At 38.2% G+C, this 25,889-nt stretch overlaps 1 protein-coding gene across 1 annotated transcript; it reads left to right on the plus strand.

Moving 5' to 3' along the window:
* The first annotated feature begins 414 nt into the window (after nt 1-414).
* Nucleotides 415-25,889, plus strand: LOC116324372 (adhesion G protein-coupled receptor F4-like). Its single transcript, XM_039601848.1, has 23 exons — nt 415-507; nt 604-771; nt 1,509-1,538; nt 2,176-2,214; nt 5,412-5,567; nt 5,664-5,831; nt 6,570-6,599; nt 7,236-7,274; nt 11,107-11,262; nt 11,359-11,526; nt 11,676-12,334; nt 12,441-12,493; nt 17,812-17,933; nt 18,035-18,253; nt 19,045-19,248; nt 19,379-19,510; nt 19,611-19,792; nt 22,618-22,794; nt 22,880-24,244; nt 24,342-24,383; nt 24,780-24,830; nt 24,952-25,018; nt 25,317-25,889. Exons 11-23 carry the CDS (start codon nt 11,732-11,734, stop codon nt 25,373-25,375), a joined length of 3,276 nt encoding a protein of 1,091 aa, XP_039457782.1. The 5' UTR covers nt 415-507; nt 604-771; nt 1,509-1,538; nt 2,176-2,214; nt 5,412-5,567; nt 5,664-5,831; nt 6,570-6,599; nt 7,236-7,274; nt 11,107-11,262; nt 11,359-11,526; nt 11,676-11,731; the 3' UTR covers nt 25,376-25,889.

Here is a 25,889-nt window from a genome sequence, read left to right on the forward strand (position 1 = left end):
AGCAAATTTAACACATTATATTCTAATAAATGTTTTCTTGTACTCACAGTAGTTATTGAGTTAGTGGGCTCTTTAGAATGATCCATCCTTTCATAAATGTTTAAAAAGGTGGACTGCATGGGTGGATACTGTTTTTTACACCTGTGACAATGGAGCTGGAAAAAAAATCTAAATTAAAAAAATTAAGAGGTGTGGCCCTTTACTTCTCTACTACTTCTGGCCTTGTATGTCTCAATAGAAGCAAAAACATGTTAGATAAATGGGGTGCTTGTTCATAAACAATACATGTAAAAATTGTTTCTCATTATTGTGAAAGAGTTTTGTGATGATTTTCTTCTTGTCTCCTCTACAGAGCCAGTGGAGTTTTATATAGACTTGAACTTGCTTTTCCCAATATCCAGTCTGCCCCAAATTTCATTGATCTGTTTAGAGGCTATGTGGAAAATGAGACTTTCCCCCAAACAATCACTGGGTCTTTAATCGTAGAAGACTTGAACTTCACCACATGTAAGAATTTTGTACTCAGTCCCATTTAAATGTGTTTATACTCTGGTGCATGATTTCTGAGCTGTGTTTGGTCATTCTCTTAAATGTCCTTATCAGGGTGCTATCCAAACTCCACTGGAGGACTGCAGTGCCAGTGTGAGGACCAGTTTGCCTGGTCATGTGACAAATGTGGCCTATACGGTGCATGCAGTAATGTCACCTCCCAAACCTGTGAATGCATCAAAGGGCTTCCTCCTGGTGGAGAGTTCTGTGAACCAATCGCAAGTAAGCTTCTAGCTGTTAGTATAATATTACTGCTTCTATGGGAATTAAGATGGTAAAAGCAGTGTTGCTGATCAAATGCGCAAGTAGCTCTTTATGAATATGAATATGATTTTTCAGAATTCATGCGAGCATTTCAGAATGACCCATTAAAATAGTTGAACCTAAGTAGGCTTGCAGGTTGAGTCCTATCAGCCACACCAGTTAATGGAAGCTCACCCCTAGAACGGTGCACTTGTTTAATTAACTGGGTCAGTTTTAATGGCCTGAAAATTACATCTCAAAGGAATACCCTCTACATTTACACCAATTCTGAGCGAAACATCTAATCTCTATATGTATCTCTACCCTCCCAGTATAAACTCTAAAATCGCTTCATTACATTTCTGTTATTCTGAACATAGAAATTCCATCACATTTCCTTCCTTCTAATGGGGAGTCTGTAAACCAATTACAAGTAAGCACTGAAACCCTTTAGGTTTTGCTACAGAAAAATGCTCTCACCAAAAACATGTATGTGACCAGCATGTGCTCATCAACATGTAGCTATGGTTACTTAGAATCATCTATTAAACATATGCTTCAGTGTAAACTTTCTGTTGTTAGAAAGAAGGTTTGTGTTCGTGTTCTTGTTTCCTTTTTTGTCTCTTATTCATTTGTTTTTGGTTTTCTTCTTTGCTGTTAATCATTTTTGTCATCCACTAAAAATGGGCATTTAAAACCATAATTTTCCTCCACAGATGTTTCTTCATGTCCAACAACAACTCCTGGTATGAGAACATTCTTCTTCCTTCTTTGTTCCTTCTTTAAAGTATTTTTGCAGGAAACATCATTAAAAATGTGTAGTCACTGTACTTATTAACCTAGAAAATCTGTCAACAATTCTATTTGTTTTAATCATTTATCTATTCAAATATAAATTTAAACTACCTTTTCTGACCAAAGCTTTTACAGTGATAATATATAACCACAACACTTGAAGTGTTCTGCTGCATGTCTTTAAAGTAAACACCTGATATTCAAAACATAATATGCAAGTTGCAACAGAGATAATATGTGTTGCACGGATGATGTACATTAGATTTTGTGGCTGCATTGGAAAATATGAATGTGAAAGATAAAAAAAGTATGCTAAGAACTAAATTGCTGTTGTTTCCATAGTTATAACACCATCAACCCCACCCTTTACTATAGCAACAACTGGTATGGCGTTTGAAATGTAAAGTGAATAATAAATGTCTTTGTGTGAGCTCCAGATTATCAGTTGCACTGTAAAATCTAAAACATGAATGACTTTTGTTGTAGCAACACAGCTATTTATTTGGCTGCATTAGAAAAGAGAAATTTGAAATATAAGAAAAGTATGCTAAAATCTGAACTACTGCTTTTTTCCGTTTTTTTTTACAGTCGCAACAACAGAAACAACAATTCCTACTTCACCATATGGTATGACGACATAATGAAAAGTATAAATGTCTTTGAGCTCTTGGTCATCACTTCCACTTTAAAATCTGAAAAACTGCATCACTGTTGTAGTAACTACACCGCTATTTAACCCTCTAGTTTTGTGAACCCCCCACCTCCTTACTTTAGTGTTCCCAGTCAAACTTGACCAGTCAGTGTTAACAGCTCTTAAAATAACATAACAAACATTTTTCACCACCAAATTCAGTTCAGTGGGTCATCAGTGGATCTTTCATTTGATCATTCAGTGGGCCATCCAAGGGCTCACAGGCCAAAAATCTGTGCAAAAATGTGGATTCATTGTCATTTGTGTTTGTCTGTTTAAGGGAGACCACATTCCTGAAGTATTTGATTAACACTGCAACTTGAAGTTTTCTTAGTTTTCTCCAAGTCTTGTAATTCTAACAGATTTCCAGCTTTCAACTCTCTAAATATGAATGTTCTGTTGTTTTCACAAACTAGTACTAGTTAATATATTTCTTAGTCAGGAGCAAATCCTTTGGAATTCTTATAGTGATGGTATGGTGATGCTCTTTTTGACTGTCGCTATTACATCTTTCAGTTTACCACTCTGCTATACCTGGGTATCTATGACCTTAAATATTCTTCATGTTCTGTCCCTTCATATCTTCTCTGTCTTTTGTTTTTGGGGTTTTTTATTATTTTTTTTTTTTAGCTGTGCCGATCTTTTTAACAAGGTCTGGATCAACTCGATGTTCTTGTAGAGTTGACCTTTTTCAGCTACCTGCTGTGGTCAAAGGAGCTGATCTTTAAGCATTCAAATCAGGTTCTAACCGTGACTTGTTGTCATGATCTCTGTGTAGTGACTGAACAAATTAGATTGTAGATATAAGCAGAAATAAGCTTAGTGTTTTAGTGTGTCTGGAGTGTCTCTCCTTAGCAAAATAGTGAGGATTTTGGTTATCTGGGAGCCACTCTCAAATGACCTGTAGAGCTGCTGCAACAAGTTCTGAAATCAACTGCAGCAGGACTATATTATTATTATTATTATGATTATTATTATTATTAGTAGTAGTAGTAGTAGTATTAATGTTAAGTGATTATCTTCAAGCTGTCCACTGAAAGGAATTCCAGGGTGCAGCAGACACAGAATAAAGATCATAGTTTTACCAGCCAACTTTGGAGGTATTCTTACAAAATATTTATTGATATCTTCAAGAAAACTTTTCACATTTTCTATTCGGACATTATCGCTATCAAAAAAAAATAACTTGAAATGTATAATTGCAACATTTACTCTAAATAATATCATTATTACAGTACTTTCCAATGTTGTGTTTACTTTATTTTAAAATGTCCTTATTATACTCTTTCATTTTAACTTCACCAATTTTTTAATGTATTCTTTGTGTTTTTACATTTGACTTTAGTAAAAACCTCTTATAAAGTAACTTTTTACATGCTTTTTCCCAGACCTTGAATCATTCATTGCATTTCTTTGTTTCTTTTACTTTTGCTTTCTTTCAACCACCATTTCCTAATAGGACAGTAAATATATATTTAAATATATATTGTATGTTTGACTTGGGTCATCAATATATACGTCATCCCAATTTTGATTTATTTATCTGTCTTCAATGCCATAATTCTTTCTTGTGTTCTTAGCCTTATTGATTTTAAGGTGGTTTACTCACACTAAATGAACACTTAACATCTGCATTATGTATAATCCAAAAAATAGGAGATGATAACTTCAATAAGTCAAAAGAAATCCACTTGTTATTGAAAGATGAGCATTCGGGAAATCAATTTTGTCAATAAGGGTAGTACTATCTTTGGTAATCTGACTGGGTTTACTAGGTCACTTGAAACCGATGATTTAATGTTTTTAAATAATTTCCAATTTCAACAAGATTTATATAAATGCTTCTACTATTTAAATGCAATATGCAAATACTATTGCATTTCTTCTTGAATAACATTTAGAATATTATTCATCATTGTAATAAACATTTGCATCAAAATCAATGTTGTTTTCAAAATTAAATAATTTATGTTTGATTCGATCAACTGCAGCTGCCCAGCTAAGGAAACTCATGTCTTTAAGCTCTTGCCAGAGGAGGTTTGGACCTCTGTAGTGTTAGGCAAAGCAGTTTCACCCCAGTTCTTTTTTTATTTCTCGGCCATCCAGAGACGGCACGGGACTCAGTAGTCATTTCATAAAACCTTTATTCAACTTCAGTTACGCATACATCTTCTAGAAGGCAAGACGTGCAAGGCCGGTCTCCTCTGCAGATCTTCACTTCTTTGTTTGTTTCCACCAGTTTTATAGACGTGACCACATTGTAAAACCCACCCTGTGTTTGTGTGTATGTATGCACGAGCACCTAGTGCCTGTCTGTGTGCATACCTGTGTGTATGTGTGAGTGTACGTGAGTGTCTGAGTGCGTGGGTGTGTGACTTGCTGTCAGTCATAAAGAGGGCCATCTCCCCTCACCCAAGCTACACCAAATTCCTCTACAAAACATAGTTAACAGATTAAAAGCACAAAGCCCCTCACTCTGCATCCACTGGGCCATTGGCCTCTTGTTGTCTTACTTTTACAGCTAAGCATGTGGAGGGTCTCCTGCAAACCTACTTCTGAGTAATGACAATTATGAGCTTTTATTACATTCAGGTACAAGCATCAGCATCCCCCAACTGTAGCTTCATGTCTCCTTTTATGACAGGCAGAGCCCGAGTGTTCATAAATTCCTCTCCCTCTACACAGTTACACACACTCTCAGACCTATAGCTAAACCAACCTGAAACACACAGACAAATCCTCCCCTATTCCTCCGATCTACAGCTCGACCCTCTCATCTAAGCAAATTTAACACATTATATTCTAATAAATGTTTTCTTGTACTCACAGTAGTTATTGAGTTAGTGGGCTCTTTAGAATGATCCATCCTTTCATAAATGTTTAAAAAAGGTGGACTGCATGGGTGGATACTGTTTTTTACACCTGTGACAATGGAGCTGGAAAAAAAATCTAAATTAAAAAAATTAAGAGGTGTGGCCCTTTACTTCTCTACTACTTCTGGCCTTGTATGTCTCAATAGAAGCAAAAACATGTTAGATAAATGGGGTGCTTGTTCATAAACAATACATGTAAAAATTGTTTCTCATTATTGTGAAAGAGTTTTGTGATGATTTTCTTCTTGTCTCCTCTACAGAGCCAGTGGAGTTTTATATAGACTTGAACTTGCTTTTCCCAATATCCAGTCTGCCCCCAAATTTCATTGATCTGTTTAGAGGCTATGTGGAAAATGAGACTTTCCCCCAAACAATCACTGGGTCTTTAATCGTAGAAGACTTGAACTTCACCACATGTAAGAATTTTGTACTCAGTCCCATTTAAATGTGTTTATACTCTGGTGCATGATTTCTGAGCTGTGTTTGGTCATTCTCTTAAATGTCCTTATCAGGGTGCTATCCAAACTCCACTGGAGGACTGCAGTGCCAGTGTGAGGACCAGTTTGCCTGGTCATGTGACAAATGTGGCCTATACGGTGCATGCAGTAATGTCACCTCCCAAACCTGTGAATGCATCAAAGGGCTTCCTCCTGGTGGAGAGTTCTGTGAACCAATCGCAAGTAAGCTTCTAGCTGTTAGTATAATATTACTGCTTCTATGGGAATTAAGATGGTAAAAGCAGTGTTGCTGATCAAACGCGCAAGTAGCTCTTTATGAATATGAATATGATTTTTTCAGAATTCGCGAGCATTTCAGAATGACCCATTAAAATAGTTGAACCTAAGTAGGCTTGCAGGTTGAGTCCTATCAGCCACACCAGTTAATGGAAGCTCACCCCTAGAACGGTGCACTTGTTTAATTAACTGGGTCAGTTTTAATGGCCTGAAAATTACATCTCAAAGGAATACCCTCTACATTTACACCAATTCTGAGCGAAACATCTAATCTCTATATGTATCTCTACCCTCCCAGTATAAACTCTAAAATCGCTTCATTACATTTCTGTTATTCTGAACATAGAAATTCCATCACATTTCCTTCCTTCTAATGGGGAGTCTGTAAACCAATTACAAGTAAGCACTGAAACCCTTTAGGTTTTGCTACAGAAAAATGCTCTCACCAAAAACATGTATGTGACCAGCATGTGCTCATCAACATGTAGCTATGGTTACTTAGAATCATCTATTAAACATATGCTTCAGTGTAAACTTTCTGTTGTTAGAAAGAAGGTTTGTGTTCGTGTTCTTGTTTCCTTTTTTGTCTCTTATTCATTTGTTTTTGGTTTTCTTCTTTGCTGTTAATCATTTTTGTCATCCACTAAAAAATGGGCATTTTAAAACCATAATTTTCCTCCACAGATGTTTCTTCATGTCCAACAACAACTCCTGGTATGAGAACATTCTTCTTCCTTCTTTGTTCCTTCTTTAAAGTATTTTTTGCAGGAAACATCATTAAAAAATGTGTAGTCACTGTACTTATTAACCTAGAAAATCTGTCAACAATTCTATTTGTTTTAATCATTTATCTATTCAAATATAAATTTAAACTACCTTTTCTGACCAAAGCTTTTACAGTGATAATATATAACCACAACACTTGAAGTGTTCTGCTGCATGTCTTTAAAGTAAACACCTGATATTCAAAACATAATATGCAAGTTGCAACAGAGATAATATGTGTTGCACGGATGATGTACATTAGATTTTGTGGCTGCATTGGAAAATATGAATGTGAAAGATAAAAAAGTATGCTAAGAACTAAATTGCTGTTGTTTCCATAGTTATAACACCATCAACCCCACCCTTTACTATAGCAACAACTGGTATGGCGTTTGAAATGTAAAGTGAATAATAAATGTCTTTGTGTGAGCTCCAGATTATCAGTTGCACTGTAAAATCTAAAACATGAATGACTTTTGTTGTAGCAACACAGCTATTTATTTGGCTGCATTAGAAAAGAGAAATTTGAAATATAAGAAAAGTATGCTAAAATCTGAACTACTGCTTTTTCCCGTTTTTTTACAGTCGCAACAACAGAAACAACAATTCCTACTTCACCATATGGTATGACGTACGCAATGAAAAGTATAAATGTCTTTGAGCTCTTGGTCATCACTTCCACTTTACAATCTGAAAAACTGCATCACTGTTGTAGTAACTACACCGCTATTTAACCCTCTAGTTTTGTGAACCCCCCACCTCCTTACTTTAGTGTTCCCAGTCAAACTTGACCAGTCAGTGTTAACAGCTCTTAAAATAACATAACAAACATTTTTCACCACCAAATTCAGTTCAGTGGGTCATCATTACCTTTATTGGTAAAGGTAACTTTATGTGTTTAGTTACTTACATAAGTGAAAGTACTGTGGAAAGTTTTACGTTACATATATCGCAGGTTCTGTACTGTCAGTACTGTTTACAAAATGTTATATCTTATCCAAAATTTCTTTGTAATTTACATTGAGAACCATTATCCTTAACATATTTGACCCGCACTAAGTACTATGGCCATCACACTGTTATTTTTAATTGTTCTAATAACTTGTTTCTTAAGTGATTCTGACATACAGAAAATAAAAAAGCTGTCTGGTTCACTTTTACATCATGAAATGTTAGAAACATAAGCCGTTCATAACAACCTGAAAGGTTTGGAGTTTAACATGCAAACCAATGGAAGCAGAATTAGAAGACTATAATGTCACAGAGCACAGGGTGTCTGTTATTGTGTAGACATTCATAAATAAGAGCTTAATAAAGGTGCTTCATTTTTTAAGAAACATGCAGGTGGAGTGGTCTTTATCAAAAGTAGAAGATACATCTGTGGCTAAACCATTGTATACAAGAACTTTAAAAATCTATAGTGTGTGAGGCTGTGTAAGTAAATCCAAATGTAGATTTGACACCTTAGCATTGTGAAAGTGGGTACACATGCTTCTGGCTGAGCATAAGATTTATGCTTGCAAATTATAATCTCAGTTTTAAATGAAATACAGATGCTTTTTGTAAGTATGGCTAATGTATTATTTGACTATATACACACGTACACGCACACACACACACACACACACACACACACACACACACACACACACACACACACACACACACACACACACACACACACACACACACACACAAGAACAACAACACAGAGAAGAAGAGGGGGGTAATTTTACTATGCATAATAAAAACGCAATCATTCATCTTCCAACTGTATCTTTATTTTCTGGCTTTAAAGTCATTGGTTGTTTACTGCGCCGTACTTTGGGAGTCATACTGTTGTGATGCTGGGGCGAAAAGGGTAAGGTTTGATAGACTAAACCATTACACACAAAACTTCAAAAACCTAAAGAGTGTGTAAGATTGTTAGTTATGTCGTTCAGCAATAAACCTATCTACAAATGTGTTAGTAAAGAGTGACTTGTACTTCTGTCATGTTAAGCAATGGTTTAACAAATTTCACTGCAATCTATAAAAGGAATCTGGGTTTAAATAGAACATAGTAGTGTTGGATTAAGTGTAGGAAACACTAGTATAAAGTGTCTATGGAACAAGCATTTGCAATGACCCAAGTGGATAACTACAGGCATTTCTCTCAGCTGATTGTGTTTAGGGATAAAGCAGCTAAATACACTGAGGTTGCTCCACGCTGTTAGTGAGTTAATTCTGGATGTCTGTGGGTTTTGTTAACTTGGAGTGAACAAAAGCAGAAAAACAGTAAAAGATGCAGTGAAATTCTGTTTTTTTTTTTCATTAATACAATGAAACATTTTACAGTTCACAGAGCAAAGTAGCATACATGATAAATAGATACACATAACACGGACAGTGAGAAGTAAAACTCATTGTCTTACCAGATGTTATATTCTGTCAACTTAAAATAAACCCCTGAAATTAGAGTTCAGTGTTTTAAGTCACCTATTAAAAACATGAGTCAAGATTACCTGCCTTTGCTTCAATTAAGATGTTTCTTTAAATCTACAACAGCTTCCTTTTCAAAACGTTTACTGACATAGTAAAGAAGTAGCTGGGAACTCAGTAAGTATGAGCAACAGTAGCTTAAAGACACTTTCTCCAATAAAGAGGATTTCATCATCTGCAGTTCGTCAAAAAGTGCCATATTAAAAACAATTCAGCAGACCCTAAAAGTGCGGATAAAAAACTGTTTTCAGCTATAGAGGTAGAGGTACACTTCATGTACTTATCAACATACAGTTCAGAGGCTTGCATTAGAGTGCATTGGTGCTTGGGCATCTTTTATTTAATGCGGTTATATTATTGTGAATGTAGCTATATAAATATGCTCAAGAATCTATCATATGTTTGACATGCAACTAAAAATTCGAAAATATATTTTTTAAATCATTAACTTTGCAAATTTAGAGTAAATGTATTTGGACAACACATATGTCACATTTTAAACAGGGTTTGAAGAATCAGCGCTGACATACAGACAATTATGCGGTGGATATAACAGACATGCTTACCATGTGAAAGGACTGCAGTTGTCTTGGAGCAGAGAGACAGGCTGTATTGTTGTTTTTCTCTATTGCATAAATGAATCCCTATTGTCAGAAACACTGTGCGGGTAGAAAAGTCGGCTCCAACGCACCTGCAGGCATCCGTTTGAAAGAAATGTGTCGCTCTGGCTAGGTTCTAGGGATAGTCAGGCTATTATTTATATTTGAGTCATTCTGGTGCGTTAAAACTAGCAGCCTCAGTGTCCCGCTTGGATCACCATTCCGAAAATTCAGATATTTAAATAAAATGATGAATCGGCTAGTGGGGAGCAATGTAGATCCGTAAAATGAGGTTTGATTAAATTAAATTCTTATGAACAGCGATGAATTATACCTCTCTTCTGATGTGTTGCAAACAAACGATGCTTTGTACATGGCCAAATTGCGTGCTAACTACCTTACACCACTGTGTCTGGGGTCTGAAAAAAATAAAAAGTTACAACAATATACCTTGCGGCAGTTGTGAAGTGCTGAGGAAAATACTGTTTGTCTGATGGGGTGTTTCTATATAGGTGGATTTGGTTTCAGTTGGGCTCTGACATGCAGATATAAAGAGGTTGTAAAGAAAAAGGTGAAAAAACACAATAGAAGTTCCGTTAGTCAGTAGGAGGTGTAATTGCCAGATAAAGGAGCAGTTTGTAAAGAAAAAAGGTGGAAACTATGGAACTACAGTTGGGATGTGTGTGCTAGGATGCTCTTGATAAGGAAGCTGCTTTTATTATTTTATGACTTATTTTGCAGACTGTTGGGGTCCTGCCTGTAACCCCTTATGTCTAATCATCAAGTCTTACTGTTGCAGTGTGTGGCTACTAGATAAAGTGCTTGTGTGAATAAGTGTGAATATGTGGTTTTAACAAGTATCACTAGAAAAGCTTATTTCTAAAGGAATACATGTTGTTTGTGGTACTCTGTTTAAAAAACTATTAGTCTCTGTGTCTTTTCGGAGCGCTAAAGAAAAGTGAAATGGTCCTATACTAGTTAAATTAAATGGTGTGTGGGGATATGTGTTTTTTTAGACGTATCACAAGAAAAGTTTATTTCTAAAGGGATACCTGTTATTTGTGGTACTCTTTTTAAAAACTACTAGGCTCTGTGTCTTTCAGAGTGGTAAAGAAAAGTGAAATGCTCCTAAACTAGTTAAATTAAATCATCTATGTGTAAATAACAGAGCACTGAGACCTATACAATCCTTAAAAACAGTTTAATTAAAACACATAATGGCTTCATTAAATAAAACGCTTATTTAACACACATTAAACACTTATGAACTCACATGCACGTGCAAAGCCAGTACACACGTAAACAATATATGTAAACATTGTTTCTCATTATTGTGAAAGAGTTTTGTGATGATTTTCTTCTTGTCTCCTCTACAGAGCCAGTGGAGTTTTATATAGACTTGAACTTGCTTTTCCCAATATCCAGTCTGCCCCCAAATTTCATTGATCTGTTTAGAGGCTATGTGGAAAATGAGACTTTCCCCCAAAACATAACTTGGTCTTTGATCGTAGAAGACTTGAACTTCACCACATGTAAGAATTTTGTACTCAGTCCCATTTAAATGTGTTTATACTCTGGTGCATGATTTCTGAGCTGTGTTTGGTGATTGCCTTAAATGTCCTTATCAGGGTGCTATCCAAACTCCACTGGAGGACTGCAGTGTCAATGTGAGGACCAGTTTGCCTGGTCATGTGACAAATGTGAAGTCTACGGTGCATGCAGTAATGTCACCTCCCAAACCTGTGAATGCATAAACAGTCTACCTCCTGATGGAGAGTTCTGTGAACCAATTTCATGTAAGAATTTAGCAAATAATTTTTATGTGACCTGAATGTGGTTATATACTCACAGAATGTATTCAAATATGTCTTGAACAAGTTCATTTGTTTTTAACTTTGGCGTTAATTCCCGTATTTTTCCGTGGATTTTAATTTCTTCTCCACAGCTTTTGATCCATGTTCATTTACTACAACTACATCGTCAACAGTAACAACTACAACAATGCCCAACACAACAACAACAACAATACAATTTACACAACCACCACCGACAAGTTTAACAACAACAAACACAACATCGACAACAACACCAACAACGAACACAACATCAACCTCAGAACCAACAACAAGCACAACATCAACAACAGAACCAACAACAAGCACAACATCAACAACAGAACCAACAACAAACACAGCATCACCGACAGAACCAACAAGCACAACATCACCGATAGAACCAACAAACACAGCATCACCGATAGAACCAACATCACCGACAGAACCAACAAGCACAGCATCACCGACAGAACCAACAAGCACAACATCACCGACAGAACCAACAACCACAGCATCACCGACAGAACCAACAACCACAGCATCACCGATAGAACCAACAAGCACAACATCACCGACAGAACCAACAAGCACAGCATCACCGACAGAACCAACAAGCACAACATCACCGACAGAACCAACAAGCACAACATCAACAACAGAACCAACAACAAGCACAACATTAGCAAGAATAACAATAACTATGGATGTTGAATTCAAGGAAGAATACAATCAGGAAGCCAATGACTTTCACAGAACTGTTAGCAACATTGTAAGTCTTTATTTGCTGTTTTCTGTGTCATTTAGTTTTCTTGTGTTCTCAATCTACTAACTACATGGGATATTTATTACTTGTGTTTTTTCATTGTCTCAAACAGATCAGAGATGAAGGAACAAACCAACGAGCAGAAACAAAATTAATTGATTTCCGGTAACTCACAATGTCTTTTTTTTCATTAACTTAACTATTCCTAACAAGGTTTTTTTCACCTTCTACTCCTTTTATAGTATGGTTATGGAAACATTCCACCTGTTTTTGCAAAGTCCTTTCACAAAACTGATATTTTAGTGTTAACTAGTTATGGGGGGGATATTATCATCCTCACCCTATGAGATTAGTTAACAACCTCCAAGAACAACTGGTGTGTTGAATTTAAAAGCAGGTGGCCTGAAAAAAAGGATTATGGGTAAGTTGGAAACCTAGACCCTCTGTGGTTGAATTATAGGACTACATGAAGGGAAAGTCTACTACATCATTACATATGATCACTAGTGTGACATTCACTAAAAACCTACCAGCTGATCTATAGTGATCCTTGAGTCCGTCAGTGACCTTTTGAGATACTTGGCTACAATAAGCAGAACCCTCCATGGAGAGGAAGAGACTAAGATCAAAGTAGAGGGAAGTTATCTAGCTATTGAAATTACAGAAAGGTGTGATGAAGAAAGAAATACACAAAAGAGGAAAGAAGTACAACAAGCTTCATATACCTGGGCCCTTAGAAACTGCTGTGGTGCATTTTTCTTATTCCAAATGCATCCTGAGATAACCTTCTCCAGTATGAGTAAAGTAGCCCTATGCATCTTGACCACGTGTGGCTTCACACACAAACACAAGGCAGTTTTCTCTGAGCTGAACAAAATCTGCAACAAATAGGCCAGTGAGAATGGGCCTGACTCCATTCAATCCCAGGCTTAAAATCCTGTCCAGAAAAGCTAGAGCTCAGTTATCTCTCTAAGCAAAGAAGTAGGGGAGTTGAATAAAAGAGGGGCAGAAAGTGAGTCTCTGCTACTTGTCACAGTTTGGCTGAGGCAGACTGTATGTACAGTGGGATGCAAAACCAGCCAACCTTGTTAATAGTCATTATTTTCCTGTATAAATTGTTGGTTAAATATGTTATATAGGAGACAGACATAGTAATATTTGAGAAGTGAAATGAAGTTTATTGGATTTACAGAAAGTGTGCAATAATTGTTTAAAGAAAATCAGGCAGGTGCATAAATTTGGTCACCACAAAAAAAAAAAAAAAAAGAAATGAAATCAATATTTAGTAGATCTGCCTTTTGCAGAAATTACAGCCCCTAAACGCTTCCTGTATGTTCCAATGAGAGTCTCGATTGTGGTTGAATGTATTTTTGACCGTTCCTCTTCACAAAACATCTCTAGTTCATTCAGGGTTGATGGCTTCCGAGCATGGACAGCTCTCTTTAACTCACACCACCAATTTTCAATAATATTAAGGTCTAGGACTGAGATGTTCCAGAACGTTGAACTTGTTCCTCTGCATGAATGCCTTAGTGGATTTTGAGCAGTGTTTCAGGTCGTTGCCTTGTTGAAAGATCCAGCCCCGGCGCAGCTTCAGCTTTGTTACTGATTCCTGGACATTGGTCTCCAGAATCTGCTGATACTGAGTGGAATCCATGTGTCCCTCAACTTTCAACACTCAAGATTCCCAGTCCCTGCACTGGTCACACAGCCCTACAGCATGATGGAACCACCACCATATTTTACTGTAGGTAGCAGGTGTATTTCTTGGAAGGCTGTGTTCTTTTTCCTCCATGCATAACGCCCCTTGTTATACCCAAATAATTCAATTTTAGTTTCATCAGTCCACAGCACCTCATTCCAGAATGAAGCTGGCTTGTCCAAATGTGCTTTCTCAAATATCACTGTGTGTGTCTCCTATATGATATATTTAACTGGGAGTTTTATTGTAACAACCAACGGTTTATACAGGAAAATGACTATTAACAAGGTTGTCCAAACTTTTGCATCCCACTGTATTGTGAAGAAGGACTCAAATGCAGACCAAAACATAATGTGAAACCTGATGTGGAATAACAAAAAAACAAGCCATTTATTAAGGCTGGCAAAGAAGTACAAAACAAAAGGCAAGGGTGAAACTAACAAATAAACTAAACTGGGTAAACTAAGAGTAAAGCAAGAAAAACCCTTGAACGTGGGACCTGGCATGGAGACATGGAAAAAACCTGGATGCATGACGTGAACACAGCAGACAACCTGACAAGAAATGACTGAAAACACATGGACAAAATACACACAAGAGGATAATGACGGAAATGGGAACACATGGGGAAACAGCTGACACACATGAACATAACAACGTCACAAGGGGAGAGTAAAACTAAACACAACTAAACAACTAAACTCACCAAGACCATCAGCAGACACAGAGAGGTGCTGGACAGGCGCTCCAGAACCCCGAGCTGACGTGGCATGAGGCTGAACAGGCTCCTTGGGCCCTCCAGCTGACGAGGCATGAGGCTGGAGTGGCTCTCCTGAACCACCAGCAGGAACAAAGGCAGGGCCAGCAGGTGCGGAGACCTCTGGCAAACGCTAACTGTAGCTGCACAGGGCACACAGCTGGCTCAGGATGCAATGGCTGGGACTGTGCAGTGCAAACAGTCTGTCCAGGATTTAGTGGCGAGATACAGTGCTGGCTGGATGAGCTCAGAGCTTCTAGCAGAGGATAGAAGTGACTGAGTTGGTTACAGAGCTAATGAGTGAACTGGAAACAGAGCTGATGCCTGAGCTGAAGACTGAGCAGTTAACAGAACTGACAACAGAGCTATAGACTGAGCTAGAGACTGGAGTAAGAGTTATAGTGGTGATTGTTGAAATGAAGGTTGAGTTCCCCTGAACCTCCAGAAGACCGGAAAAACTGCTGGATGGGCTCACCTGAGCCTCCAGCGGAGACAGGAATGGGAGCAGGCACCTCTCACCCGAGGAGTAGGTATGGGTGCAGAGGTAGGCTGTGTCCTGGCTGACCTCACCCTGGTGACCGGCATGGGTGCAGGAGCAGACCGGACAACAGTCACTCCCACCCAAAGAGTAGGTAGGGGTGCAAAAGTAGACGGTGAAGGAGCAGGCTCAGAAATAATAGTCTTAGAATGGGCAGGCTCAGAGTTAATAGATAATGGGTCAATAGAAACAGACATGTCAAAAATTTATTTAGCATTTTTCCCACCATGTTTTACAGTCTTTGTTTTAGCAGTTTTTGAAGGGTTTGAAGTGTGTGAATTGTCCCCTTCCAGGGAGCTGAATGAAATTAATTCTCCCAGTCGATGTCATCATACAGCATTTACACACCAAAAGGATCAGAAATGAGTTTGCTTTTTATGTCCAGAGAAGCGGGAGAAAAGCAGTCATTGTAACTTACCACCATAGGTTGCTCAGCAATGTCCAGTTTATGGTGGCGTGTGCGCCGCTTCCTTCGAGCAGAGGAAGCGGGTGAAGCAAGCAGCTAAGCCTGATGCACAGAACAGCGATGCTGAGGCTGGAACATGAGCACCTGAAGTCACACAGAGGACTCCCACCTGAAGCGGGCAAGGCTTGGGTGCAGGCAGCAGAGCAGCAGGCAGGTGCTTTCGGCAGCTCCGGGGACCTCCAAGAGCCGGGTCCCCGGGACAAATGCACTTGTAGTTGGCAGCAAGCCACGGCTTCCAGTGGAGCTCTTCCTCCAGCTGGGTGAAAGCTGCCTCCCGACGCTTGTTCAGCTCGCTGTCTGCCGAATCCATTATATCGTCAGGTTGTTCTGTCACAGTCTGACTGAAGCAGACAGTATGTATTGTGAAGAAGGACTTAAAAGCAGACCAAAACAGAATGTGAAATGTGACATGGAATAACAAAAAATTAGCCGTTTATTAAGGCTCAAAATAAACTAAAATTCAAAACGCTGGGACAAAAGACCCAGGATCGTGACACTACTCTTCAGTTGTTAAGATTTAAGATGAGATTTATTATCTGCTAAAGTGTCCCCATTCATTTTAAAAAAAATTTTTTCATTGAAATTTTATGAATTTAGGCACTTCACAAGGCCACAATTTTCACATTTTATTTTCTGTAATTTTTAAACGGAGCCTTACTTTTAATGAGAATGTTGTGGAGGGTGAACGCAACATAGGTCCCAGCAGTAATCAGAGCAATCGGGGCAGCGATTCCTAAACTGGGCAAAAGGGTCCAGCTGATCCCAGCAACAACATCTGAAGTCTACATTTAGAAGTGGGCAGTCCTTGGAACATCAAAGATCCTGCACAGGACCCTCAAGCTTGCAGATATCTGGCAGAGGACCTGAGCTTGAAGGGTCAAGGCTGCCCACAGGGCGAGTGGGAAACGGATCATGTTAAACATTTCATAACCTACATAAGGCTTTTAACTGCAGTCCTCAGGGTGTTCTGTTGTCACGTCAGCTATGACAGACATGTGGAGTGGAGAGAGTGTGAGTCCATGCAGACACTGACAACAGACTTAACTGAAAACATGCCTTTAACTGGGGAAGGGCAATTAAAAATACAGGAATGCAATGACTAAACTAATACGACCTAAACAGAGAGGAAACTAGAAACAAGTAAAAAGAAACTAAACAACTCTAACTCAAAACATGGACCTTAGACCTGCAGTGAGGGATACACAGACAATCCACCAACAAACAGCAGAAGACAAAGGGCTTAAATACACAGAGGGATAATGAGGGAATTAGACACAGGAGGACAGCACTGGGAGTAATCACACATAACGAGACCGGGAGGAAGCAAAACGGAAAACACTAGCACAGCACATGAGACCGTCAAAGAAAGAGCAAACACGAGAGAGGCACAGAAATACAGACTTGACACTGAAACAAGGAGAAGCACAGACATGAAAACATAACTTGACTAGATGTGACACAAGGAACATAGGAGTGGCACAGAGACAGAAACCTAAACATTACAAACTATAAATAACACAAGCAGGAAACAAGAGTGACAATCAAAACCATGAAAAATAACAAATCCAAGAACTTAAACAAAAATCAGACCCAGTACTGTGACATCTTTGGCCAACTGTTGGCCATTGGCATCTTAATATGGACCTGTTGATGCAAGATATCCGGCCTCACTAATAAATGTACTGAATGCTTGGTTTGCATTGCCAGCAAGATAAAGAGTGCTGGCCAAAGGCTGCGCTTTGTCACTGATTCTGTTTAAAACTGTGTCTACTACTCATTCCAAATCTGGAAATAGTCTGACATTCAGCCTTTACCCAGTAGAGAAAAAAAAATTGTTAATTAATTGCAATTTACTGTATTTTTTGTATGTGTGTGCCATAACTAAGGGCATTTGATGTTTGTGTTATTTGAGATGAAACTTGTTTGCCCCGTGTGAGTGAACACATCGTATGTGAGAAGTTAAGAGTTGCCAATTCTTTTGTGGTTACATTTTTTAAATGAATTCTGTTGTCTGATGCAGGAGAGGAAGTACCATTGCCCAATATGAAGTCAAGGCTCCCCCTTCTAATACACCAGTCATTCAGACCATAAAATTAAAAATATCTAACAACCTGGCAAAGTTGTACCCTGTGATATTTGACGGTAAGGTAGTTCTTTACATTTATGCTTTCAAATGTTGTGAATATCTGTTGGTACAGATAGTTGTTTAACAAATGTATGATATTTGTGTTCATTTCTTACAGCCTCGGATTCCCTAATGTTTTGGCCAAATGATGAATTTTATGAGCAAACAGTGACTGTAACATGTGGCCCTCCACCAGTGGATATATATTTTGGCACTGTCTCAGCAGCAGAGTGGAGACGTAACATGGATCTCATATCGGAAGATGAAGAACACAGAATTTCAGTTAAGAATGGAATATCAAACTTAACTGTGTCAAGGTTTATTAGCTCTGACGATGGTAAGAAATGGATTGATACATTTAATAGGAATACATTTTTGTCAATTAATTGTATTGTAATATTTTCTATTAAAAATGTAATAATATTTTGATTTTAATAAAATTAAAATGTAACTCCTTCATCACAGTTTTCTATTAATGCCCAGGCTAGAGCAACAGCAACATTCTGATTGGCTGGGTAAAACTCATCTTAAAGTGTAACACACTCATTGTCAGTGCATCAGTCAATCTGACCTGCTTATAAAAAAAAATTGCAGCAAAAGTTTCACCCAAAGTTTCAAGTTATGTGCATTCAGGTGAAAACATTGAAATAGCTTTCAGGAAATCATAAGATAAGGAACTCACTTTTAGAGTCAACTGTCTAAAACAGGGTAGTATCAGTGAAGTATCTAAAACGTTTGACCACCCCATTTTACACAATGTCAAAGAAACTAGTGGCTTTGGTAAAAATGACTTAGTTGTCAAAATGTTTCTTTAAACTAAACTTAAAGGTTTTGGGTTAGTTATTGTGTTCACTGGTTAACCATTGTGATTCTAAATGTATGAGCTATTTTGGAAAATGCATTTTCAGAGCTAAAAAGTTTAAAAATATTTGGAGAATTGTAGCTAAGAAATATTGTGGCAATCAGGAGGCAAAGAAATATTGTAACTGGAGGTGAGTAACTAATTTGATAGCAAACTTGCAAACTGTCCTTTATTTAACAGATGAATATTTGGGAGACGTTATTGTGCTAGTTTTGCTGAAATGTTTCAATGTTGGTTTAATTTGAACGTTTCATTTCTAACTACAGGAGTTTATGAATGTCGGCTCATGCGCACACACGACAAAGCATTTTTTCGTCAGAAATCTGCAACATCATTCAGTCTGAAAACAAAACCCACAATCACAGTCTCACCAATCAGACAGTATGTTAAATGTTCTGGAGGAATTGTGGCTCTGAAGTGCAGTGTGAGTGGTGGGTATCAGGTTGAGTTTCCGGACATTCCTGGAGCAGGTAAGCCTGACACAAAAATCAACAAAAATATATTCAACTTTTTTTATATTATTGATTAATATAATTTTATTTTATTTTTATAACTCTTTTCAATCTTGATTTTTTTTTTACTTTTACTGTTGTTATTTAGGCACTGGAAATTTGATTAGCTATAATTATGCTACACCTCAAGGCTGTGAACAAGGAGAAAAGACATTACTCTGTCAGTTAAAAAACAAGCCTTTATTTACAAATACAATAACACTAGAGTTATCCTCTCACAGTGAGTATTAGTTAATACAATCAGATATTCACAAGTATGAACGTGCAAACTGAAAAATACATGTTAAAACTGCTGAGGTATTTTTTCACTTTCTTTATAGACGCTGTGTGTAAAAGTGACACATTTGGCCAAGGATATATAGGCTACAAAGCTGCAGTGCCCTGTTCCCAACCAAACAAGGTGGGAGAAATAACTGCAGTGTGTAAGGAGAGTACCAAATTTGAAGATGTTGAAGACAACTGTATCCTGTTGCCAGTTCAGGAGCTTCTTGACCAGTCCCGGGTAACCCAGCTTTCTGGTTATTTAACAGTTCACAAATCATTGGTTAGATTAAGGAAATACAAGCAGCAGATGTAGTAATAGTCTGAGCCAACAAAAAAACATTTTTTCAATAAAACCCTAAATCTGCAACTGTCTGGAGTTGGTCGGAGGTATTATCCAGCACTGTCCTTAACTTAGACCACATTCTATTCTCTAACACCATCTTAAAATGGTCCAGCATGCAAAGGGATGGGACTGCCCACAACAGATTCATAAAAAAATCTGAGTATTGTCCAGCAGATGTTAAACACCACTCCAGTTTATTGTCAGTGTGCATGCTGAGGTATTTATAGTCCTCCACAATATCCCCATCAACTCCCTAGTTTAAAAAAGTATTCATTGGTTTCCTGGTCCACAATCAATTCTTTGATCTTTCTTACTTTGTGGAACAGACTGGCAACAGTAGAAACTCAGCCACAAACTGGTAAAATCACAGAGTCACCAGACACCGAGACGCACAGTGTGCAGTGGTCGTAAATTTTTGGCAGAGTAAATCGCTATAGACCTTCAAACTTTATGTAGCCTCCAGATTAGTTAAAGAACAGTGCGTAGAGAGCTTAATGGAAGCAAACAGTAAATATAATTTCTATCACCAAACTCTAAGTCTTGTCTTAGCTTATATGGGGCCGGATTGCACAGGCAGCAGCCTTACCAAAACTCACCCCAGGGTTACTGGGCAAATGTCTGGTGGCCAAACCTTAGTCCACAGGGCTTGGGCAGGCACAGCCAGCAAAAGGGACATGGACCCATCCTCCTCTGGTCCCACAGTCTGCAGGAGGGACCTTAGTGGTCGGGTGCAATGTGTGTCGGGCAGCAAACAGGAGCGGAGAACCCTGGCAAACCATCCCTGGCTATCAAGACTAGTAAATAATTATGTGTTATAATAATTAGATATCATTATATTGGCTGTACGTAATCTAAAAATAAGCTAGTTTTTACGTGTTAGGCTTTATCAAATGCAGCTGCAAATGAAACCTTAGAATATTATCAATCTATGAATGAATATCATACCGATGCACAGTAGTCCTCTGTGTTGTCCAGTGTTCTCCTTATAAAGGGAATGAGGAAAAATGCATCAGAAGCCTCATATGTAATACAGATTTAAAGCAAATGCATCATTTGTGCTTAAACCAGCAGGAAAACTAGAAGAAAGTAAAATAACTAGAATACATACAGGGAGTGCAGAATTATTAGGCAAATGAGTATTTTGTCCACATCATCCTCTTCATGCATGTTGTCTTACTCCAAGCTGTATAGGCTCGAAAGCCTACTACCAATTAAGCATATTAGGTGATGTGCATCTCTGTAATGAGAATGGGTGTGGTCTAATGACATCAACACCCTATATCAGGTGTGCATAATTATTAGGCAACTTCCTTTCCTTTGGCAAAATGGGTCAAAGGACTTGACAGGCTCAGAAAAGTCAAAAATAGTGAGATATCTTGCAGAGGATGCAGCAGTCTTAAAATTGCAAAGCTTCTGAAGCGTGATCATCGAACAATCAAGCGTTCATTCAAAATAGTCAACAGGGTCGCAAGAAGCGTGTGGAAAAACCAAGGCGCAAAATAACTGCCCATGAACTGAGAAAAGTCAAGCGTGCAGCTGCCAAGATGCCACTTGCCACCAGTTTGGCCATATTTCAGAGCTGCAACATCACTGGAGTGCCCAAAAGCACAAGGTGTGCAATACTCAGAGACATGGCCAAGGTAAGAAAGGCTGAAAGACGACCACCACTGAACAAGACACACAAGCTGAAACGTCAAGACTGGGCCAAGAAATATCTCAAGACTGATTTTTCTAAGGTTTCACGGACTGATGAAATGAGAGTGAGTCTTGATGGGCCAGATGGATGGGCCCGTGGCTGGATTGGTAAAGGGCAGAGAGCTCCAGTCCGACTCAGACGCCAGCAAGGTGGAGGTGGAGTACTGGTTTGGGCTGGTATCATCAAAGATTAGCTTGTGGGGCCTTTTCGGGTTGAGGATGGAGTCAAGCTCAACTCCCAGTCCTACTGCCAGTTTCTGGAAGACACCTTCTTCAAGCAGTGGTACAGGAAGAAGTCTGCATCCTTCAAGAAAAACATGATTTTCATGCAGGACAATGCTCCATCACACGCGTCCAAGTACTCCACAGTGTGGCTGGCAAGAAAGGGTATAAAGGAAGAAAAACTAATGATATGGCCTCCTTGTTCACCTGATCTGAACCCCATTGAGAACCTGTGGTCCATCATCAAATGTGAGATTTACAAGGAGGGAAAACAGTACCCCTCTCTGAACAGTGTCTGGGAGGCTGTGGTTGCTGCTGCACGCAATGTTGATGGTGAACAGATCAAAACACTGACAGAATCCATGGATGGCAGGCTTTTGAGTGTCCTTGCAAAGAAAGGTGGCTATATTGGTCGCTGATTAGTTTTTGTTTTGTTTTTGAATGTCAGAAATGTATATTTGTGAATGTGGAGATGTTATATTGGTTTCACTGGTAAAAATAAATAATTGAAATGGGTATATATTTGTTTTTTGTTAAGTTGCCTAATAATTATGCACAGTGACACCTGCAGACACAGATATCCCCCTAAAATAGCTAAAACTAAAAACAAACTAAAAACTACTTCCAAAAACATTCAGCTTTGATATTAATGAGTTTTTTGGGTTCATTAAGAACATGGTTGTTGTTCAATAATAAAATTATTCCTCAAAAATACAACTTGCCTAATAATTCTGCACTCCCTGTAAAATTATTAAGCAGAGTTCACATGTAACATTGTTCTTTCTTCTGTCCAAATCTCACAGTTCTTGACTGCCACTACATTGCCAGTATTTTTGGAACAGCTCAGGAACGTCATTGTCAATTTTACTGATGAAGTGATTAAATCTTCAGCCAACATTAAAGCTATTGTGAAAATACTCACCAATGTTGCCAACATATTGTCATCCTCCAATATCCCAATTAGCAGAGATTCAATGGAGGTATGTTGATTAGATTGCAGACGTTTTACATTTTTTAAATAGAAAATGTTTTTAATATAATATCATGCTTGTCTTTTTACTTTAGAATGTCCTGAAAACAGCAGGGGTTCTCACCATCAATGGAACAACATGGAACTTTCTGAACATTGACACCAAAAACAACTCAAACAACACTGATGTTAAAAGTGTCAGCTCATCATTATTGAAGTCCCTTGAAACAATAACATCTCATCTTGTCAATAAAACCTTTGACATTAAGACAGAATTTATTCAGTTAAACAGAACTACATTCACAGACACTTTCAATGCTGAATTTAATTCTTCAGTGACAATAAAAATACCAGAGTCTAATGGAGATAACAAAACAATCACTATGATAGTATTTAACTCGTTAGATAACGTACTACCTGCAAGAGATGAGGCCAATTCATTGCTCAACTCTATAAACGGCAGGGTTGTACTTGTTCAGTCCAGTGGCCAAATCAATAATATCTCTTTCACATTTGATATTTTAAATGATACACTGGGAAACCCTGAATGTGTCTTCTGGAACTTCAGCCTCTTTGATGGTCTGGGAGGATGGGATGGCAAAGGCTGCGAGTTAGTGTTAAACCTGAATGAAACAGAAACTGTCACCTGCAACTGCAACCACCTGACCTCATTCTCCATCCTCATGTCACCGAACAGTCCGAAGAAACTCTATTTGGACATTATAACCTACATTGGAGTTGGCATTTCAATGGGATCCTTGGTCATATGTCTCATCATTGAAGGCCTCATTTGGAGAAAAATAAGAAACAATGAAACCTCTTACTTGCGTCATGTTGCCATTGTTAACATCGCCATTTCCCTCCTGATTGCAAACATTTGGTTTATAATTGGAGCAGCCATTTCAGATGCAGAAGTTAAAAACCCCCCAGCATGCACTGCAGCTACCTTTTTTATTCATTTTTTCTACCTAGCCCTGTTCTTCTGGATGCTGGCTTCAGCTATGCTGCTGCTCTACCGTACAACTAATGTTTTTGGTGGGGGTTTGTCTAAAGCATCTATGCTGGCCATTGGATTTTTTCTAGGCTACGGAGCTCCTCTCATCATTGCAACAGTAACTATAGCTGCAACTGCACCTGACAACGGATACATCCGAGAAAATACCATATGCTGGCTCAACTGGGATAAGTCCAAAGCTCTGCTGGCATTTGTGATTCCTGCACTTTCAATAGTGGTGATAAACCTCATTATCCTGGTTGTGGTTTTGTACAAAATTATAAGGAGAAGGGTTGGAACAACTGCTGCACAAGCAGAGGAAAGGCATGTCTTAGTGGTTATTGCCAAGAGCTTGGCTGTGCTCACACCATTTTTTGGCATAACTTGGGGTTTGGGAGCTGGAATTCTGGCTGATCCAACAAATGAAGGAATCCATATTGCATTTGCATTCTTCAATTCGCTACAGGTACAAATTCATTTTTTGCCTGTCTGTATACCATGATAGTAGCATCTTTAATCACTGAATCCTTGATAACTAATGTTACTCTGTTTTTTTAAAAAAGGGCTTCTTTATTTTGGTGTTTGGAACACTGCTGGATGGTAAGGTACGTAGAGCTCAATTTTTAAAAAAAAAGGAATATAAAGTGTAATAATACTGCACTAAAATCCTCCTTTGTCAAGTCAAACTTCCACCTTTCAGTGCCATGTCATGGTTTCTCTGTAAGCCCATTTAAATGGCTACACAGACTTGAGGATAAAAGTAGCCAACAGCAAACAGGACCATGCTTTAATAAATAACAGTTATGTGCATATGCTCATATTCCACACGAGCACACAAAAAATATGACATCTGACATGACAATATGACAATAACATCACCATAGAGCAAAAACAATAAAAGATAGTTTGCTTATAGTGTTTGGCTTGGCAATAAGAACAAATTTAACGAATTTGTGTGACTTCGATTTTAGTGTTCTAACATTTGACATTTCATTTATCAGGTGCGGTCAGCAATAGCATCATGGTCACAGCCCTCCAGAAGTAGGACAGGGGTAAGAACAGGTTTCCTGGTCATGGGTTTCATGTTCCTTTTTCTTTCCTTTCTTGTTAATCACAGCTAATTTGCTTGTTGTTAATATTGTATGATTTGTTTTTTTTGTTTTGTTTTTTTAGAGCACAAGTGCTGGAAACTCAACATCAATTCAACTTCCATTTTTAGGGAACTGGAGACGTGGAAGAGGTAAAGAACCATCATAACCAGGAAATTAATCAGCGAAATTTCTATATAAAAATGAAGTGAAAGCGGTGTGTTTTTACGTGTGCTTGTACTTTGATCAGGCAGTCCAACTGGGATAATAATAATTAGATGTGTGGGACATCAACACATACAAAATGTCATTTTTTTAAACATTTTAATTTAGACAATTATTTTATCTGCCAACAAAACTACAGACTCCTGGTGTAGTACTGTATCTACTGTTGTATTCTATTATTATTATTTTAATACACAACACAGAATAACTTTTTTTCTTTTTTAGATGGCTACCACATGACATCCAGTGCATCCACTGATTTCCATTCGGCTAGCAACACATAATGTGTACAGAAAACTGTGGTTATTCAGATAACCAACAAGAAGTCAGGCTTTTTCCCCGAAACCCTGGCTGATTGGGACCCACACCCATTTTCAAACCTTGGCTCAGGTGATTAGAGGATAATCAGGGGGTCCTTTTGTCCCTCTTTGGGGGGAACTCCCACTAGGTTTAAATCTGGGACTCTCCACCATTTGACCTTAGAACTGAAGAAGCTTCTCGGATGAGAGGTGAAACGTCTTCAAGCAACTCAAATAAGTCCAGACGCTTTCTTTGCAAGCTCCTTTGACCTGTCATCATGATGTTATGTCTGATTGGTGTTTATCTGTGGATGTGTGTGTTTGCATGTGTGCATTTATGCTGGCTGAAAACAAATATACCACGGTTCCTGAATACAATTAGTAGGTCATTAGCAAGACTATAGAAATTGACTGCTTGTATATAAAGGTTCATGTTACTGCAGATTTTTTCTGTGTTTTTTGTGTTATTGCAGGATCTTTACCTTACAAAATAAAGTGC

Source organism: Oreochromis aureus, linkage group 18, assembly GCF_013358895.1.
Source record: "Oreochromis aureus strain Israel breed Guangdong linkage group 18, ZZ_aureus, whole genome shotgun sequence".
Taxonomy (NCBI): Eukaryota; Metazoa; Chordata; class Actinopteri; order Cichliformes; family Cichlidae; genus Oreochromis; species Oreochromis aureus.